This window comes from Bos javanicus, chromosome 5 (assembly GCF_032452875.1).
Source record: "Bos javanicus breed banteng chromosome 5, ARS-OSU_banteng_1.0, whole genome shotgun sequence".
Taxonomy (NCBI): Eukaryota; Metazoa; Chordata; class Mammalia; order Artiodactyla; family Bovidae; genus Bos; species Bos javanicus.
The window spans coordinates 68,257,039-68,279,138 of NC_083872.1; the positions used below are offsets into that span (position 1 = coordinate 68,257,039).

At 35.5% G+C, this 22,100-nt stretch overlaps 1 protein-coding gene across 3 annotated transcripts in view; it reads left to right on the forward strand.

Moving 5' to 3' along the window:
• HCFC2 (host cell factor C2) overlaps positions 1-22,100 on the forward strand; it is a 57,666-nt gene that overhangs the window by 29,635 nt on the left and 5,931 nt on the right. For 2 of the 3 annotated variants that reach the window (XM_061417129.1, XM_061417132.1), the window contains exons 10-15: positions 984-1,161; positions 4,232-4,435; positions 4,980-5,053; positions 6,936-7,073; positions 8,570-8,755; positions 12,123-12,408. In XM_061417129.1, coding sequence (XP_061273113.1) covers positions 984-1,161; positions 4,232-4,435; positions 4,980-5,053; positions 6,936-7,073; positions 8,570-8,755; positions 12,123-12,408 — 1,066 coding nt within the window. Of the gene's footprint in view, positions 1-983; positions 1,162-4,231; positions 4,436-4,979; positions 5,054-6,935; positions 7,074-8,569; positions 8,756-12,122; positions 15,692-22,100 lie in introns of those variants that run through there. The other variant, XM_061417131.1, reaches the window with a different exon arrangement.

The window sequence follows — 22,100 nt, forward strand, 5'->3', positions numbered from 1 at the left end:
ATGGACAGGGGAGCCTGGCAGGCTACAGTCCATGGGGTTGCAAAGAGTTGGCAATGACTGGAGTGACTTAGCACACACACAAAATCTTTAGTATACATGTCTAATCTTGTTAAGAAAATTTGACCAGAATGTTAAACTCAGTACCTTGGGTGTTGTCACCTATTCAGTTCAGTTCAGTTGCTTAGTCATGTCCAACTCTTTGAGACCCCATGGACTGTAGCACACCAGGCCTCCCTGTCCATCACCAACTCCTGGAGCTTACTCAAACTCATGTCCATCGAGTTGGTGATGCCATCCAATCATCTCATCCTCTGTCGTCCCCTTCTCCTCCTAGTTTCAGTCTTTCCCAGCATCAGTGTCTTTTCCAAGCAGTCAGTGCTTTGCATCAGGTGGCCAAAGTATTAGAGTTTCAGCTTCACCATCAGTCCTTCCAATGAATAGTCAGCACTGATCTCCTTTAGGATTGACTGGTTTGATCTCCTTGCAGTCTAAGGGACTCTCAAGAGTCTTCTCCAACACAAAAGTTCAAAAGCATCAATTCTTTGGCGCTCAGCCTTCTTTATGGCCCAACTCTCACATCCATACGTGACTACTGGAAAAAACATAGCTTTGACTAGAGGGACCTTTGTTGGGAAAGTAATGTCTCTGCTTTTTAATATGCTGTCTAGGTTGGTCTAGCTTGTCCGTATTTACTTGAATACTAGCTACCACTTGTAAAATATAAATTTTATTCCCTGGAAATTTACTGTTCCTTTTCCCTTCAGAACTGATCTTTTGAGAATGGATATTAAGTGAAAAGAAATTGTTTTCTTAAGCTATTATAAAATTTAAAGAATAATATAAGGCTATGATTTAAGCTATTTTATATTTTGGAGAATTTATTTTCAAAAGCATTTAAGTTGTAAATTGTTTTGCTTGTTTTTACATATATTTCTATTTAATTGAACATTACTTACTGCAATAAATTATTTTCTTTCTTGTAGATCAGTGATATAGTGAACAGTGTGAAATCTGAACATACAGCCGTGAAAGGAACTTCAGTGAAAAACAAACCAGATATCAAAGCATCAACTGATTCTAATGCCTCTTTGCATTCATCTTTGGCAGCTAATGCTTCTAATCATAATAGTTGTGTGGTGGATATGCTAAGGAAAAATGAAGGTATAAAGATGGCATTTTAAATAAAGCTAAAGCTTTTTATAATAATGATAGAGAATTTTAGAGTCTTTGAAAAAATAGATGTTACATAGTTTGGATCCAGTTTCAAAAGATGATATATATTACTATATTAACCCTAATTAAAATGATGTCATGATACCAAGCAAGAACTTACCTAAGTAGTGATGATTAGTTATTAACTACAGAATTTAAATGAGGCAAGCTCTCGTATGCCATTTGAGGTTGGCCAGCGTGTTCAATGTCACTGTTCCATTATTCTATTGTCCTAGTGCTTATAACTATCTGTAATTATTTATTTTGGGTCAGGATTTTGTCTGTCTTGTTCACATATATTTCCCAAGCACCCAGATCCATGCTTGACAAATCGTAGTCACTTAATAAATAAATAAATAAATAAATAAATAAATATTTGTTTAGCAAATAACTGTATTATCCTCAGAAGGATAGTTCATGTATGAGAATTGTTGATTAGCTTGTTGAATGCATGGAACAGCTTATAATTTGATGGCTCTTATATTTAAAAGATTTTAATTTGAATATTCTGATATCATTTGTGATATATTAAATGTTACCTCTGATTTCAGTATCTAAAATTACTTTATAAATCTTATTCTGATATATCCCTGGCATAGTAATATGTGGCTTCATTTTTAATTTGAAAAAATTGTGACAGTTAATAAAAAGCTAATCCCTCTTCAGTAAATAACAAGACAAATATTCTTTTTATTTCCATTTTTCCTTAAGAATCCATGGTAGATAAAAATATTCAAGAAAAATAGTTTCCTATAGTTTTTCTGATTTCATTACTTGTGGAAGAGGAGAGACTTTGTTTTGTTGATTTGCTGATGTAAGCGACTCATTTGGTCAGAATTATAAAAGCTTGGTACTAGACATCAATTTAAATTTTTATAGTGATTTTCTATGTCCATCATGTAAAGAAGTTTACATTCTTGAAAACAAATATGAGCTTTGAGATTTTAGGATCCTAATGTACTCTAAATCATGTACTCTAAATCCTACTTATAAGGCAGTTTGGATAAAATTAATATTAGGCAAATGGGGAAATGAGTGGTTATACAATGACAGCATCTGGCACATCGTAGATATTCAAATATGTAAATGAATGGCTAGCTAGTCTCAGGTTAACAAGAGCAGATTGGGCTTTTCCTCCGTAGGTTGGAGTAACTGGTATTTTTCAAAAGTGAAAGAGTGGCACGATTAGTTTTTGTTTTTTATTTTGGAAAGGACATTCTAGCCTCACCATCAGGAAGAGCTATTATAGGAGATGATTGGGAGACTTGTTAGAAAGAGATGCATAGAGACTAAAGCAGTGGGTGAGATGGAGAGGAGAGAATACATTAGTTCAGAGACTTTTAGAAAGTAGCACCTATTAGACTAGGAAACTGGTTGTATATGATAAATGAAAACAAGTCGAACATGACTCCCAGTTTTCTGGGTTGGATATTCAGTGGATGATGATACTCTTCATCAGGATAAGAAATACAGAAGCAAGAACAGATTTGGGAATAAGATAGGCTCAACCTTAAACTTGCTGTTTTTGAGGCACTTGAGGAACATGTTGGTAAAGATTTCTAATGGACAGTTGGATACTTAGGTCTGGAGTCTAGAAGGCAGTTCTTGGCTGGAAATACTAATTTCAAAGTTAAGAATATCTGATATCCACAAGAACAAGGACCTTCTCTGACTTGTTCACTGCTGGATTCTCAGGACCTGACACTGTACCTAGGACATACATAGTAGAGAGATGTATGATTTGTAAATGGTAGCTAAAGCACCAGGGAAATATGCAAAGGGAGACAAGATAGGGCTTGGAAAATACCTGCATTTAAAGAGTCATTTGAACAAGAGAAGTCAGCTAAAGAGATTAAAAAGGCTTCCCAAGAAGGTTAGGCAAAGAACCAAAAAAAATGGTATCATATTTTTTACCTCTGTAGTGGGTATTACCATTTATAACTATACATTTATAATGGTATCATATTTTTTTACCTCTGTAGTGGGTATTACAATTTATAACTATACATTTATGATGCATACATGAGTGAATACAAGTCATAGACAGAAACAACTTCAAAAAAAAGTATGTGGTCAGCATTGTTTATATTACAGAGAGGTCAAGTAAATGAAAATTGATCAGTATCCCTTAGAGCTAAGTATCCCTGGACATTTGTCAGAGCCATTTCCTTAGAGTGGTGTGCTCAATCAGATTGGGGTGGTCAAGAAAGTAGACTGCTCTGAAGGAAAGTAGCAAGGGAAGATGGTGACTGGAGAAGACGATAATGTGTATAGACTGAGGGCCAAAACTTCCACAGAAGAATTTGAAAACCCTGAAGGGAAAGGAATGATTGATAAAAGAGGATCCCAAAATATAGGGGAAGGAATGGGACCAAGAGCACAAGAGAATAGATTAACCTTACCTTAGGGGAGAAGTCATCTGAAATGGAAGAGAAGACAGAGAGGCTGGGCACAGTCATAAATACATTTCTAGTTTAGGACAAGAGAAGGCAGAAAATGGGTGGCATTCATGCCTGATGACTTCTATTTCTTTTTTTTTTTTTTTAATTTTTTTTAAAATTTTATTTTATTTTTAAACTTTACATAATTGTATTAGTTTTGCCAAATATCAAAATGAATCCGCCACAGGTATACATGTGTTCCCCATCCTGAACCCTCCTCCCTCCTCCCTCCCCATACCATCCCTCTGGGTCGTCCCAGTGCACTAGCCTTCTTTCCCTAAAATGGAAGGCAAGGCCATTTGATCTATCGTTGAGTAGAGTTTAAGAACAGTGATTCAGGGTTTAGAATGGAGGAAGGAGCTAAGAAGTTAGACATCCATGGATATGATGCATTTTATTTTTCTAAATGTTGACATTTTATGCCTGATGGTTAAGTCATATGGCTGATATTTGTGGTGTTCACGTTTAATGATTTTAAAATTGAAAATGCTTAGAATTGGGTGACAAGAACTCTAAGATACAGCAGTTATTTGCAGATATTCATTTGTTAACAGTTAATCTTTTCCGTTTAATTTTAGGTCCTCACACTTCAGCAAATATAGGTGTTCTAAGTAGTTGCCTGGACTTAAGAACAGTAATCCCTGAAACTTCTGTATCCAGTACTGTTTCCAGCGCACAAACTATGGTAACCCAGCAGACCATTAAAACTGAATCATCCAGTACAAATGGGGCAGTTGTTAAAGATGAAACTTCACTAACAACATTCAGTACCAAAGCTGAAGGTTTGAAATGTGTTTCACATACTGTATTTTGAGCCATTTTTGTATAGAAATTCAGCAAACTTATTTGTTTCAGATGGGAATTGCATTTCATCTTGGATTGAATTGAATATAAAAAGATAAAGGCATTTCATTTAAAATCATTATATAATATATTCTCTGCTGCACTGTAATACAATCAGACTTTATCTTTCCTACCATGAGTTTATTCAGCAAAACTTTTTTTTCTTAGAAAAGATTAGTTCTCTGCTATGGAGTAACAGTTCTTATAGCTTGATCAATTTCTGATTTTGTAAATTCTTATTTTATGATTTTGCAATAGGAATTGTATTTCATGTTTGACAAACATTCTCTGAAGTTCCAGCTAGTCATCAAATCCTTGAAAAATGAGCTTTGTGAATTAGTTCAAGTTAGAGGGTCCATATTTCTAATTGTTGTGATTTTTTTCTCCCTCTGGCAATTTTTGCATATTTATAAGTTATATTTTACTGTGTCTGTTTGCTCAGTGCTTATTTAAGTCTTATCTGATGAATTGTTTAATTTTTAGTTGATGAAACATGTGCACTACCTGCAACCAAGATAAGCCGTGTGGAGGCACACGCTGCCACGATGCCGTTTTCTGTAAGTATATGCCCTGGAGATGAGACGTGCGCACAGGTGGCTAAAGACGCTTTAAATGCTGAGCAACTTCAGCCTAAATTCAGGAAAAGGCTCTTGGATATCCTCTTAGTAATTACTTGACACAGATTGAAAAATGGAGGCTTAAAGAGAAAAATGTTCACAGTAGAATCTTAAGTGGAAAAAGTTGGATAAAAAAATAATATATATAGTGCATTCCCAATTTTATTAAAAACACACAGTACATACATTCACATTCTCAGATGAGTCCACACAAATCTACACTACAGTGCTAGATGATTTTCTTCAGGTCGTGGGGCCAAAGATAGTTTTTACTTTATGTTTTCAGTCTTTTTCTATAATGTTAACTTTCATAATCAGAAATGTGTGTATATACATAGATATATGTATATATGTAAATTACTTAACAATTTAAAGAATAAAAGGACATGTTATAGAACATAAAACTTGAATGGTTTTATTGCTAGCTGCTTAATAGGAGAACAACAAAATATTGCAATCTGGAGTCAGACATACCTGTAGGATATCCTAATAATCTCTAACATTGGATTTTTTGGTGGAAGGCCAGAATTAGTCTGCCTGGTACCAAACTTAAATGCCAGGAATGTGCCTCACAAATATTATACTAAGATTGTCTCAAGTGGATGAATAGGAGGATAATACATATATGTGGTTTTGCATGTTTTTAAATTATCAGTCATTTCAACTTTATTGCTATGAACAAGAGTTTTTATTTAACCTAACATTTACCATTTAGAACCTTCAAGAATAGTCTGTAGTTTTAGTTTTCTTTCAGTCATGATTCTGTGGATTTTGATCATGTCTTTACCTTCATCAGCTTTCACCTTTCCAGAATGTTAAGTGCTAGTGTTCTAATAACTCTTCTCAAAGAAGAATTATTAAAATGATTTTTTTCTCTTAAATCTGTTTTACAGTGCATCAGTTGGAATGGTATCTATAGTTGCAATTGGAGCCAGTTGTTTTATAAAAGTTGTTGAAGAGCGTTTTAACAAGTTTAAAGCTATTTCTCTTTTAAAAACCTTTAAGACTCTTCTGGTTAGCTCACTTTGTCATGTGTGATAGCCTCAATAACAAGTACTGTGAATTATAAGCATGTACCTCTGCTGTTATATATTTAAGACAGAAGTAAATAACTGAAGTACATATTTGTTTTGAGCTTCTGGAAACAGTGTCTCATTTATAAAGAAGATGGGCTTAAAAAGGATAAGTATAATTCACTTATCACTAAAAGTAATTTAAGGTACAGGAAGTTTATTTGTTAAAGCAAGATAAAAATGTCAAACTGTTTAATCTGCTCCTCTTTAGTGTATGCTAAATTATATTCAAATTGCATTTTAGTTTTGAACATTTTTTCTCCTTTTAGGTTTGGAGAATCACAGGTATTTCAAGTGCAAAGATCACTGAATTTCTGCTAGTTGTTTTTGAATCTAGAAATAAGCCAGCTTGCAGTGAATTTTTCCTTATTCGCTCCTTTTGGAGTCAGTTGTAATGTCACACTAAAGGGATTATTACATTTTCTGAGAGAGTCTCTGAAATGACAATGTTCTATAAAACAGCTGGCATTTTAACGTGTCACTGATTGGAAAGCATGCTAACTCCAGCTAGGTTGATAGCACAGAGCTACTGACTTGGAGAATGCCTGTCACTCCCTGTGTTTGAATTGGCATCCCTGTCTCACTGTCAGTTGACCTAATCTGTTAAGAGTTTATTTACTTATGAGCTATTAATGTTGTGGCATTTACCCATATACGTACTTGTAGATCACTGCATGGAGTTATTAAATCTTGGCATTTCTTGTATGTTCAGTAAGAGTCTTCATAAATTTTTCTTTCTCTGAAATTAGAAAGAGACTCCTTCAAATCCGGTGGCCATGGTGAAAGCAGGAGAACGACAGTGGTGTGACGTAGGAATTTTTAAAAATAATACAGCTTTGGTGAGCCAGTTTTATTTGCTGCCAAAAGGGAAGCAAAGCATTTCAAAGGTAGCTATTGATGTGTGTTCTACACTGTTAGTTATAAGCCTCAAACATGGAACTTTTAAGAAGTAAGCCTGATTCAGGACATTTGAATGAGTGAAATTGTGATCTGTTTAGTACCTATAATTAAGAGTTTATATTAGTTATTGTATTCTTTTTTAAGGCTCTGTTTATAGAATATATCACAAGCAGGTTATTTTTAAAAGTCTTATACACTCATTGGGCTGGATTTTGAGTCATAAATGATACAGTCTGGCCAGTACAGATAAAGATTTCTTGAAGTATCTCTAATGTTGTTACCTGGAGAGTTTAGAACGGAACTTTTTTTTAACTTAGAACTTTTGTTAGTCCCAATTTCATAATTTAAGAATGTTAAGCCCTTAACACTATTGAATACAGCGAGGACCTTATATAGATAGAGACATTAATCTTCTAAGAATTATGAAACATAATAGCTCCAAAGCATACTGAACTAATTTTTTTCTGGAATGGGAATTGCAGAGAGGGAATTGCCAACAAAATGGATATTCAGGTTTGAATCTCCCAAAGATCTTACAAATGGAGAATATAACATTTATCATTATATTTTAGTTTCTCTAATACTACTTTCTGGTGTCCCACTTTTACATATTGAATCTTCCAATTCTTAGCAAAAATAGACATCCTGATTAATATTATGTTAGTATTATGCCTAACAAAATTTCTGGCTGTAGTTTGATTTCATATATATGGAAATACCTGTATCTAAGGGCCTGGTAGCTATCTGTCTTTCCCAAAAGAAGGAAACATATAGTAAACTTGAGTTTGAGTTATCAGTTTCAGCACTTGACAGTGTGACCTTGGACAAATCACTTGTTTAACCTCACTGAGACTCAGTTTCCTCATCTGTGAAATGAAGTAACTCCCTTAAAAATGGGATGAAACGTTGGCACTGTTTCACAGTGATGTAGGGTTGTAAAAACTGTTTGAAAGTTGTAGGTGTTATGAGCTTCCTACCTAGAGTATGCAATCTGGTTATTTAATATTTATTCAGTATCTGCTGAATATTAATTTTTTAAATGCTCTGTGCTGGCATGCTAGTTGTTCCTTTTCTATCAAGCTTGCTTGCTGATGTCCAAAAGGTATCATTCCTGGCTAGACTGACAGTAAATCTTCTGAGACTTTGATTCCAAGTTAAATTTACAGGGAGATAGTTGTTACTTTGTTAATAGTGGTTAGTTTTTTTCTCTTTTCTCTGTATTCTTGATGTGCAGAATACCTTTATATTTCTTTTTATAACCAGTGACTCTCAACTGGAAAGGCACTTTTCCTCTGGATGAGAATCACCAATTTATGGGCTTATTTACTTTTGTTTTGAGGGGGTTCATTCCATATATGAAAGAGGAAAATAAATAATGTGCACTACAACCCTAAAACTTAATTCATTCTTTAAAAGTTTTGTTATTCAATGAAAAATAATTAATTGCATCTTTTCTTTGACTTTTGCATATATTACATTTTAGATAGGAAATGCAGACGTACCTGACTACAGTTTACTTAAGAAACAAGATCTTGTTCCAGGCACAGGATACAGATTCAGGGTTGCTGCCATCAATGGTTGTGGAATAGGCCCTTTCAGCAAAATCAGTGAATTTAAAACTTGTATTCCCGGTTTTCCTGGAGCTCCTTCTGCGGTCAGAATTTCAAAGGTGAGACATCAGGTCAAGACTTAATGATTTAAATTACTGAAACGTTGTACATGAAGTAAAACTATCAGTTTAAAGATTCCTTTTAGTGTCTGATGAAATGAGAGATATCTAAAAGGGGTGGATTAAATTTTTTAAAAATATTTTTTGCTAATCACTCATGATATATATTTATTTAAAATATTTTAATTTATTTGGCTGTGCTGAGTCTTTTTTTAAATTATTTATTTATTTTTGGCTGTGCTAGGTCTTTGTTGCTGCATGGGCTTTTCTCTAGTTATGGTGAGTGGGGGCTACTCTCCCATTACGGTGAGCAGGCTTCTCATCATGATCGCGTCTCTTTTTGTGGAGCACAGGCTCTAGGGCCCAGGGTCTTCAGTTGTGGCACATGGGCTCAGTAGTTGCAGCTCGTGGGCTCTAGAGTGCTCAGTAGTTGTGTGTACTGAGTCTTAGTTGCAACAGGTAGGATCTCGTTCCCTGACCAGGGATCAACCTGGGCCCCCTGCATTGGGAGTACAGAGTCTTAGCCACTGGACTACCAGAGAAATCCTCATTCGTGATATTTTAAAAATTTATTTATTTTTAGTTGGAGGATAATTGCTTTACAATGTTGTGTTGGTATCTTTTATACATCATCATGAATCAGCCATAGGTATACACATGTCCCCTCCCTCCTGAACCTCTCTCCACTGCCCACCCCCACTTCCCACCCCTCTAGATTATCACAGAGTCCAGGCTGATTTCCCTGTAACCTCCCATTAGCTATTGGTTTTACACATGGTAATGCATATATTTCAGTGCTGCTTTCTCAATTAGTCCCATACTCTCCTTCCCCTGCTCTATCCATAAGTCTGTTTTCGATGTCTGAGTCTCTCCTCCTGCCCTACAAATAGGTTCATCAATACAATTTTTCTAGATTCCCATCAGTTCAGTTCAGTTCCTCAGTTGTGTCTGACTCTTTGTGACCCCATAGATTGTAGCACACCAGGCCTTCCTGTCATCGCCAACTCCTGGAGCCTACTCAAACTCATGTCCATAGAGTTGGTGATGCCATCCAACCATCTTATCCTCTGTTGTCCCCTTCTCCTCCCACCTTCAATCTTTCCTAGCATCAGGGTCTTTTCAAATGAGTCAGTTCTTCACATCTGGTGGCCAAAGTATTGGAGTTTCAGCTTCAGCATCAGTCCTTCCAATGAATATTCAGGACTGATTTCTTTTAGATATGTGTTAATATATGATATTTGTTTTTCTGTTTCTGACTTACTTCACTCTGTATAACAGGCTCTAGGTTTATCCACCTTACTAGAACTGACTCAAATTCATTCATTTTTATGGCTTAATAATATTCCACTGTACATATATGCCATAACTTCTTTTATCCATTCTGAACAACATCTAGGGTGCTTCTATGTCCTGGCTATTGTCAGTAGTGCTCCAGTGAACATTAGGGTACATGTGTCTTTTTCAATTATGATTTTCTCAGGGTATTGCCCAGTAGTGGGATTAAAAAATGCTCAACATTGCATATTATTCAGTTCAATTCAGTCACTCAGTCATGTCCGACTGTTTGCAACCCCATGAATCACAGCACACCAGGCCTCCCTGTCCATCACCAACTCCCGGTGTTCACTCAAACTCACGTCCATTGAGTCAGTGATGCCATCCAGCCATCTCATCCTCTGTCGTCCCCTTCTCCTCCTGTCCCCAATCCCTCCCAGCATCAGAGTCTTTTCCAATGAGTCAACTCTTCGCATGAGGTGGCCAAAGTACTGGAGTTTCAGCTTTAGCATCATTGCTTCCAAAGAAATCCCAGGGCTGATCTCCTTCAGAATGGACTGGCTGGATCTCCTTGCAGTCCAAGGGACTCTCAAAGAGTCTTCTCCAACACCACAGTTCAAAAGCATCAATTATTCGGTGCTCAGCTTTCTTTACAGTCCAACTCTTCACATCCATACATGACCACTGGAAAAATCATAGCCTTGACTAGACGGACCTTTGTTGGCAAAGTAATGTCTCTGCTTTTGAATATGCTATCTAGGTTGGTCATAACTTTCCTTCTAAGGAGTAAGCGTCTTTTAATTTCATGGCTGTAGTCACCATCTGCAGTGATTTTGGAGCCCCGAAAAATAAAGTCTGACACTGTTTCCACTTTCCCCATCTATTTCCCATGAAGTGATGGGACTGGATGCCATGATCTTCGTTTTCTGAATGTTGAGCTTTAAGCCAACTTTTTCACTCTCCTCTTTCACTTTCATCAAGAGGCTCTTTAGTTCCTCTTCACCTTCTGCCATAAGGGTGGTGTTATCTGCATATCTGAGGTTATTGATATTTCTCCTGGCAATCTTGATTCCAGCTTGTGCTTCTTCTAGCCCAGCGTTTCTCATGATGTACTCTGCATAGAAGTTAAATAAGTAGGGTGACAATATACAGCCTTGACGTACTCCTTTTCTATTTGCTTATTATTAGAGAAATGCAAATCAAAACTACAACGATGTATCACCTCACACTGGTCAGAATGGCCATCATCAAAAAATCTACAAATAATAAATGCTGGAGAGGATGTGCAGAAAAGGGAACCCTCTTGCACTCTTGGTCGGAATGTAAATTTATACAGCCACTTGGAGAACAAAATGGAGATTTCTTAAAAAACAAGGAATAAAACTACTGTATGATCCAGCAATTCCACTACTGGGCATAATATTTTTAAGGACACAAATTTCAAGCAGAATTATAGCATCCAGATTTGGAAAGTCAGGGAGATCTGTGTATGCTTCTTATATTAATTTTGTTCTTGTTATAGAAACGAAAAGTATTATGCTAGAGAATTTTAATGTGTGTGTTCAGTCGCTCATTCATGTCTGACTCTTTGCCACCCCATGGACTGTAGCCTGCCAGGCTCCCCTGTCCATGAACTTTCCCAGGCATGAATACTGGATTGGGTTGCCATTTCCTACCCTTCCTAGTTGGGAAGGGGATCTTCCCAGCTTAAGGATCAATCTTGTGTCTCTTGCGTCTCTGCTATTGGCAGGCAAATTTTCACCACTGTGCCCTCTGGCTTTTAATTGGATTATATTTTATCCTAAGGTCATACCTCTGTTTAGAGAAGAAAAGGTCTGCTTTCAGATAAGAAAGATCTTGTTCTTTGGGTGTACAGGCAGACATTTAAGCCTAGTTATATTTTTTAAAAGGGCATAAATTAAACATTATAGATCCAGGTAAGGTAAATTTTTAAAAATCAGCAACAAAAGTTGTAACATCTGATACAGTTACTTTAGTGAAAAGCATCTTGTGTTCTAAAGATAACATAATAAATGCTATTAAAGAAAACTTCAGAACCTTTATCTGTTTTTGTTTTTCTGCTCTCTTCAAGAATGTCGAGGGCATCCATCTTTCCTGGGAACCTCCAACTTCACCTTCTGGAAATATTTTGGAATATTCAGCCTACTTGGCTATCCGCACAGCACAAATACAAGATAATCCAAGTCAACTTGTGTTTATGAGGATTTATTGTGGTCTTAAGACATCATGTATAGTAACTGCTGGGCAGCTTGCAAATGCACATATTGATTATACATCCAGGCCTGCCATTGTGTTCAGGATATCAGCAAAGAATGAAAAGGGATATGGACCAGCTACACAAGTTCGATGGCTTCAAGGTAACAATAAAAAAGCACCTTTAAATTGATTTTCTTTTTTTTTTTTTTACTGAAGCTATTGTGATGATTATTTATTAGTAACTGGTTTTGGAGATTTGTCATTTAAAAGAATATTCTCTGACTGTATTTCTAGCAGTTATGAATTTGAGTTTGTAAGTTGTTCTTAAAATGTATTTGCTCAATTCTAGATCCAAATAAAAATAGAAAAGAAGCAAAGCCTCTCTGAAAATCAGTATATGAATTCTTCCCCATAGTTATAGCTCTATTATAAAGAAAAATAGTAAAATTAAGATAAAAGCTAAAGGCTTTATTACCCCAATATCTTTTATAAAGGCCATGTAACTCAGTCATCCTAGAGTTATTGAGATGATTCTAGTAACTGGCTGTTGTACACTGTGCTGTCTTATATGGTAAATGTTACCTACACTGAAAAGGTCCAGTCTTTGAGTACTCCCTCTCACTTTATTCTATATGAGCAGTGGTCCTCTAGCAACTATCTTCTACTGGATAATATTTGTAATACTGATTTTAGGAGCCATTTGATTCATTTCTTTATCTACAGTTAGCACAGAGCTTAAGAAATTTAAAAAAAGAAAGAAGCAAGTTCAGAAACTCTGCTTTGGAATTTTTATCATTTTCCAAGAATCATGGCAACATACAAAAAGATTAATGGGTTTTCTCGATTCATACCAGGTTGATATATTGAAATATATTTTTGGCCAAAGCACTTACCTGGCCCTCAGTTTCCTGATTAATAGATGAGGGAGTTAAAAAAAAAGTTTACCTTTAAGGTACCTTTCAGCACTTAAATTCAGTATGTTCATTAGAAGTGAAGTTTATCCCTAAATATTTTAACATCTGTCTTAATGGATCTAATTTTGCTTTTGCTGAAATTAAAATGTTCATAATTAAAAATTCAGAGTTTTTTGTCCTCCTTATCACAGAAAGAAAGAAGCACCTTAACAGGACATGAGTTTTGAAAGTGTTTTAAACATTTGTAAGATTTTTGTAAATGCTCTAAATGTTTTATTTTTGCATTGTTTTTACCTTGAAATTGTATAAACTTTTTTACAATTGAAATATAAGCATTAGACAGCTTACTCAGGTTCCACTACAACCTTAAAGATACATATAGGCATTATGGAAAGTCTGCTACAAGTGACTTGTTTTAAACCTTTTAGGAATTTCATGGTTCCACTGCCTATTCGAATCCAGAATAAATATATAGAGCAATAATTGCAGAAAAGACATTTCAGACTAAGCTGCAGTAACTGCAGGAGCACAGGTCTGTCCTTTTTATATCATGTAACCTTTTGCCGGTTGAGGTTGACTGAGTAGCTATGTCCTCAAACTTCATGTATAATACTCCCAGCAAAGATGGATTTAATTGTGCAGAACTGATATGTATGTATGTTCCAGTTACTAATTTAAAGTGTATAGAATATTTTAATATATAATTTTTGTAAAGAACTGGGATTTTTATACTACAGTATTTGTAATTAATGTGTCTTCACTAATTAAGTTTCTCTTGAAGAAAATATGCAAACTGTTAGACACGTATTGAGAGATTTCCAAACTCTAAAGGTAAAATAAATGCACTACTGTGGTGTTGTTAGAATACCTTTTTTGTGGCTATATGAATCCTTGATCTCTAAATGTGTACTTTACAAACAGTGTTTACAAGGAGCTTCTCTGGTTTGTTAGCCCAGCACCTGCCCTGGTGAGAGCTTCATTCTGCATTTGTTTAACTCATATGCATTGCTTTTGGCATATGCTTGCTTTTTGCACTAGTAGAATTTTAACTTACCTCATTATTATGTTTGTAATCATTTGTATAGCTTCCATAATATGTCTGATATAGGCTAAAGAAGTACTTAACCAAAGTTAAAATAAATGGTAAGCAATTTTGCACATATTAAATGCTAGGGTTTGTTGTATATGTGTGTATGTTTAGTTATAAAAAGAGTAAGAATGCAAAGTTACAGTAAGTATATATTTCAAGCCCAGTCATTTTATAATCTACTTGCTTTATTAGGAAAAGGTCTGGCTTTTACCCCTTATTCTCATTAAGGATTAACAGTTTGTTAATCAAACTGCATTAACAGTTCGCATCTTGAAGCACTTCTCTTAATGACAAGGAATAAGTTGACTTTAAGCAAAGAATAGAATATTTGAGTGTGTACATTTCTAACTATTTAGTATTTTGTTTTTTAGTTTACTTTGCTTAAATGCCTCTTCTGTTCCAGACTAGCAGGTGAATATGAACCTGTGGTTCTAAAATATGTCTTCTTTTCTAGAGTGAAAGGCAGTCTTTGTATACCAAGGGATTTACTTTGAGAATTAGCCCAAATTCTTAACATTTTTTTTATAATTGTACATTAACTTCTAGTCATATTTATCCCTTTGATAAATGGTTGGTGACTGAAAGATGCCATAGAGAAATCTCTGTGGCTTTGACATTAATAATAAAAGATCGTTGAGCTATATGTTTATGAACAGAATGGATGGAGATAAATAATAGGAGAAGTGCATTTAGCTTCTTATGATTTGCACATTTTCTAAGTGAAGATCCTCTGGTGTTGCAGTGGGTTATAACATGCAGATATCTTTCGTAAGAGGATTTACACTGAGTTAAATTACTTTCTTTACTCCCCCTAGCTGAATAAGCAATTCAGATGTACAAGTCTTTGTGCCACAATCCTCCTGGACTCTGCAGCTTTGGTTCACATAGTAGTAAAAAGATTTTTCTGTAGCACGCTCTTAGAATTATGTTTTCTAAAATATTGTACTGACTTCATTTTAGTTTAGTAAACTTTTTGGCAACTCAACTAGAAGTAGGGTATTATAAACTCACTTTTATCCGCATTAAAAAAAAACCAAAAAACAAATAATCTGATTGCATGTATGAGCCCCTGCTCCCTCTAACCCAATCGCATAAATATAATCATCTGTAAGAACGTTAAACTGTTGACCCATTATTTCAAAGACTTGCAGACTAGCAGAGTTTTGTTGCAGAGATATGGTCTATATAACTGGAGATATTTTTTAAAATTGCAGCATTTGTAGCATAAAAATAACTTGTAACATTGGATATGAAGAGATTATTCGTATTTAAAAGTATTGTAGTCGTCTGATCTTAAATGAAGTAGGTTACAAAAGAGACTTGGTCCTTGACCATTGAAGGTATAAGTAACTGACAGTTACGTTTTCCAAGACTAACTTTAGGCAGTTTTATGTACTGTGTACCAGTGACATGTAAAATAAAGCACCTTCTCTACTGTAACCAGTTACAGGTGTTATTTATTTTGAATTACGTGGAAGAAAAATTAGTGATGGTATAGTAAATCTGTAGAAATGTTGATTTTGTATAAATCACCTAAAATGATATAGACAATCTTGTAAATAATGTTGCTGTTAGTTGTTTAGTCGCTAAGTCATGTCCAACTCTTTGCGACCCCATGGACCGCAGCACACCTTTTCCTGCACTATCTCCCAGAGTTTGCTCCAACTCATGTCCATTCTGTTGATGATGCCATCCAACTATGTTATCCTCTGTTGCCCCCTTCTCCTTCTGCCCTCAATCTTTCCCAGAATCAGGGTCTTTTCCATTGAGGCAGCTTTTTGCATCAGGTGGTCAAAGTATTGCAACTTCAGCATCAGCATCCTTCCAGTGAATATTCAGGGTTGATTTCCTTTAGGATTGACTGGTTTGGTCTTGCTGTCCAAGGGACTCTCAAGAGTCTTCTCCAGCACCACAATTCAAAAGCATCAGTTTTTTGGCACATAAAGAATAAAATGTGTCTTAAAAACTTGTTTATGAGTTAGTGGATTGTGTTTGGGAGTCATTTTCTGATACAAATATAAAGCTTCTCTAAACTTTATTGTAGCTAAACTAGTATGCTTGAAAGTAAAAAAGCAAATGGCTGCAAGAAACAGATTAACCTAGTTGTCCCGTTCCTTTTTTTTTGGTCTTGTTTACTTTTAATATTTTTTCTTTGTGCTTTTCATTTTAATTCATAGCAGCCTGTCTTCTGTCCTAGCTGCTCCATCAAAATGGCTGTAGCAAAGGTCAGGGATAACATCTCATTTCCCAAATCCGGTGAATTGTTTCATTGTACTTAATCTTATCATTTGAAACTTTAACCACTTTAAACTTGACACTTGCACTTTTAGCTTCTGTCAAACTGTGCCCTCTGTCTTCTTATGTACCTCCTCTGTCTGCAGTCCTCTTTTCCACTCCCACCTGTCTCCAGAGATTCACGTAAATGTTGCCAATATGATGAAGCCTTTCCTGACATAATTTATTTCTAGGGAGATTTGACTCCTTTTTCCTGTGCCCCCACTGCCCTTTGTTCAGTCTTGTCATAGCAGCCTAAAAGCTGTTGTGCCTTTGTCAGCATTGTTCCTCTCCCTCTGCCAGGTGGTAGGTCTCTAGGGCAGAGACTGGGTCTTTATCTCTCTTCCATATCAGCCATTTAGCTGGTACTTAAATATTTTAACAAATGATTAAAGAAAATTGTCTCTTTCCATACTCCCCCTCCTCTTCTCAAATGGCATCAAAGTGCAAGGGAGGCTTTCAAACGGAAAGCGATTTTAGCAGATGTAATAAGCTTCTGGAGGAAATACAAGCTCCACCTTTGTCTTACTCTACCCTGCTGTTTCTTAAGTTCCTAAGAGAAGTTCTGAGATAAGTAAGAGATATGTTACTATGTATTTATTAGGCTAAAAAGGATTTAATAGGGGTGTGTATAGATATCAAGAGGGATTCTTTGATCTAAAAAGATATGAGCATTTAGTGAAATTGGTTGGCATTACTAGATAATGATTTTTTAATGATCAGGATTTCTAATGATTTTGGATGATAAGGAAAATGAGCTAAAAATATTTCCAAAGTCAGTCTCTGATTTCCACACAGGAAAGCCATGGACAGTTGTCTAGAAGAAGCTACCTACCTATTTAATACGTAAGCACAGGGAGCTGCTGAAGGACACAGAGCCCCAGCATTAGTACTGCACTGGAGTCTGTCAGGCCACAATGGTCACCTCTAAGCTTACAGGACAGAAGATTTTTACTTGAAAATAAAATGACAGTGGCACACCTTCCTTCCAGGTTTCCCAGTTATACTTGGGAGTTCTTATATAGTTATGCATTTCTATAACTCAGAAAAGACTTTTTAAAAATCAAGCCTGGAAAAACATGAACTACAGCATTCTGGGGAGGAACAATTAATTCTAAAAACTGAACGATGAAAGAAAAAGCTATACCAGCCTCCTTATCCAAAATAGATTTCTGTATCTTCTATTTCTGTATCTGTATATGTTAAAAAATAAATGTTTATTTTTGAACAAAGAGTTCAATTCAATTACTCTTTGAAGAAAGAGTAATCTGTCCACTAGCAATTCATGGTCCAGCAAATGTCCAGCTCTGACCAAGGGAATTATCCATTCCTCCTCCTCTCTGAAAAGACAGAGTGGGAGTTCCTTAAGAGCTTGAGGAAAGTCCCCTCCCTATTTCTCTTTTTCTTAGTGAAGGAGGGCAAAGCTACAGGTATAATAATTATATCTGATTTAACAAAGGTGTGGGTGTGCCACTTAAGGCAGCATAGCATATAAGAGAGTGGGTGAGACCCTGTAGGTCTTGTTAACTGCTTGGTCCAAAATCATCCTGCAGCCAGTTGCTGTTTAGCACTTCCTGGTGGCAGTGTCCATTCCAGTTCACATATGGATAAGATTTTGGGTCTTGCAGCCAGCAGCCTAGGATTTTAGTAATAGCATAGTGATGTCTGGAACTTTCTGAATGACTGGAACCCAGTTGGGGAGATAGGACCTAAAGGATACTCTGTCTGCTCTCCATTTCCTGGGAATGTGTTGCCAGCCATTTGCTTCCAGGCCTAGCCCACCTCTTGTACCAACTCCCTAACCCAAGATAATAACTTTGGCCTGTGTTGTTGGGTACAAGGCATAGATCCAGTGTTTCAAGATTTTTTTTCTTTCAGATTTCTAGATTGAATACCAAAATGTATAATTAATCCCCTCAATCAGATTAAATTGCACTTTAACTGTGCCTTGTTCAATCTGCAAAATGTCACTGCTGGTGATGACTCTGGCAGAGACATGATTGCAAAATTGTTATGACACTTGTGACCAACTTGGGCACCTGTTATTGACCAGTGTGGAGAAACTAGCTACCATGCACTTTATTTTTCAATTGCTTAATACATAAATGCACTATTAGGAGAATGTGCCAAAGGGAATTTGTACTTTTGAAAGTCAACAGAATTCAGTAGAGTCAATGTCTTCTCAGTTTATTTTGGGATTTGCATCACTTACCATTTTATTCTCCACTTATACAAATAATTATACCCAGTGAACAAAGTAACCGGTTAACCAGAATCATGCCAGTGGCTGAACCAACTTGGCAGAGCAGCACTGTAATACTGCCATCTCATTAGATCCCAGCTTTCTGGGAACGTAATTAACTTCTGTGAAGAATAGCTCGTATTTATTCCTTTCTTACTATGTACTTCTTCCCCACCAGTTACAGTAATTGGCTGATTTGCAATGCAGAACAGTGGCTGAAATATCAGATATTCCCTCTCTTTGTTGGTGAAATTGTATCACATAACCTTTTATTTTTTCTTTTTAAAATGTTTGTTGAGAATAAAATGATCACACATGTCTTCAGCTTAAGAATTAGAATACCCTCAGATGTATACAGCTCCCCCACTTTGCCTTCCTTCCACACATACCACATGAGGTAAACATTATTCTGGATTATTTGGTAACAACTCTCATGTTTTTATTTATGGCTTTGCATTCTATGTTATGTATCCCTAATATATTATTTAGATTTACTTGTTTCTGAACTTATATGTAAATGGTATCATGTTTTATATATTCTTCTGTGACTTTTTCTGACATTGTTTTTGAGATTCCTATCAATGTTTATGCATGTAAGTGTATTTCATTTGTTTTCACTACTGTATAGTATTCCATTGTATGACTGTACCACAATTTATTTATCTGTTCCCCTGTTCATGGAGGTTTGGATTGTTTTCAGTTTTGGCTATTCTGAATGACACTGCTATGAGCATTCTACCAATTACAGTGTAAGCTCCGTGTGGGCAGGGGGTTTTGTCTTGCTTCATCTGATTTTGTCTAACACATTCACAATGTCTGGAACAAGGCTGGTACGTGGTGGATGCTTAATAAATATCTGAGGAATGAGTGAATCCTTGTACATGTCACCTGGTGCACATGTGCAAGAGTTCTCTAGGGCAGTTGTTTTCAAATATGGTCCAGGGACTCTTGAGGACCCTGACATCCCTTCAGAGGGGAGTCTGTGAGGGCAAAACAATTTTCATAAGAGTGCTAAAACATTATTTGTCCACTTCACTCTCATTTTTCACATTTAAATGTTTTTCAGATATATGACGACATCACTCTGACAGCTTACCAAGGGTGTACCTGTATATTTTTGTTTTGAAAATGTGTTTTAACTTCTACTATGGTAAATTTTGATAAGTATAAGCCACATGAACAACAAGCTCTTTGAGGTCCTCAATTTTTAAGGCTGTATAGAGGTTCTGGAGTAAAATTTTGAGAACTGATGCTCCAAAAAGCAGGTTTCACTTAGTCATGCTGAACTGTTTTCTTCAGCATTTGTACCAGTATGCTCCCACTGGTAGTGGTTGAGTGTCATCGCAAATGTTTAGGTCTTAGCAAACACTTAATCTTGACTATCTTTCATATTTGCCAGTTGGGTGGCGATTATATAGTATCTTACTGTGCGTTTAATTTGCGTTTCCCTGATTACTAATGAAATTGAATGTTTTTTCATATATAAACGTGTTTCCTCTTTGTGAAATACCTGTTCATGTCTTTTACCCATTTTTCTGTTGATGTCTTTTATTTCATTGATTTATATAAATTTCTTTATATATTCTGAATCCCAGTCCTTTGTCACTTAAATATGTTGTATGTATTTCTCCCAGTTTATGTATTATCTTTTGTAATTGTATTGAAACTTATTGATTAGCTTGGAGAAAATTGGTATCTTTTCAATAATGAGTCTTCCCATCCAAAAACGTTGTATATTTCTCCATTTATTTAATATCTCTCAATAAACTTTTAACTATTTTTCTCCATAAAGGCCTTCATGTCTTATATTAGTTTTCTTTTTTTATATATATTTTTTAATGCTGTGGTAAATTTCTTAAAATTACACTTTCTAATCTAAGTGGTTCTTACTGATTATAGATATATTGTAGCTATGTGTTGATTTTGCATCTAGCAACCATGCTAAATTTTTATTAGTTCTTATAATATATTTAGATGTCTTTTGAGTTTTTTATATTATCGCATCATGTGAAATGGTGGCAGTTTTCTTCCTTTTCTTGAACTTTTTCCCTTTAAAAAAATTTATTACATTCTGTACTTGCTAGGACTTGTAGTACAATGTTGAAAACTGATGATGAACATCCTTGTCTCAGTCCCAGTTTAAAGGGAATGCTTTTAACATTTCAGTTGACTATGTTTTATTTTTTTTTCCACAAATGGCCTGTCCTCAGATTAAGGAGATTCTATTTTTGGTTTGCTAATTGTTTTATTTTTTTTTTAATATTTATTTATTTACCTTCATCGAGTCTTTGTTGCAGCTTGCAGGATCTTTCTTGCCTCATGCAAGATCTTTTGCGGCACAGACTGTATTTGTGGTGTGTGGGCTTAATTGCCCTGTGGCATGTGGGGTCTTAGTTCCCCAACCAGGGATCAAATTTGCATCCCCTGCATTGCAAGGTGGATTCTTAAACCAGGGAGGTCCCTGCTAATAGTTTAATATGAATGAATGTTGAATCTTATTGAATGCTTTTTTCTCATTTATTTAAAGGGATGAGTTGTTTTAATGTTACCGCATTGAATTGATAGTTGACTTTTTAACATTGAACCCATCTTTAGTTCCTAGGATAAACCCAATTTGGTCCTGGTGTGTATGTGTGTTAATACATTGTTGGACTCAACTTGCAAATATTTTCTTTAGGATATTTGCCTCTACATTCATGAGTGAAATCAGCTTATAATTCTTTTATGTCCTGCATTGTCTGTTTTGGTGTCAAGGTTATACTAATCTTACTAGATGAGTTTTTCAAGAGTGTTTAAGATTGGAACTAGTCTTAAAGCCAGTGGTCACTAAGAGCATGTAAACTGTTGATCCATTTCTTTGAGGATTATAGCATCATTAAGCTATATTATTTTTGAGTCAGTTTTATTAAATTTAATAAATTCTTCTAGTGATTTCTCCATTTCATCTTAGTTTAAAACTTCTTGATATTGTTATCCATATTATCTTTATATCATTTTAGTTTCCACAGCATATATAGTTATGACTGTTTCTCATTCCTGTTTACTTATGCCTTCTCATTTTTTCTTCATCATTAATCCTTCCAGAGGTTTGACTGGTTAACCCACTAGTCATTTAAAAAATGTGTTTCCAAATGCTTGGGAGGGTTATAGTTGTCTTAATTTTTCTATCTAATGTCATTTTGCCAGAGAATATGAGCTATAAGATCTGAAATTTGAGACTAGCTTTATGATTTATCTTGTGACCAATTTTTATACATGTCCCATGTGTACATTGGTGAGTGTATATTCCTCAGTTGAATAGTGTCCATTAGATCAAATTTGTTAGTTGTGCTG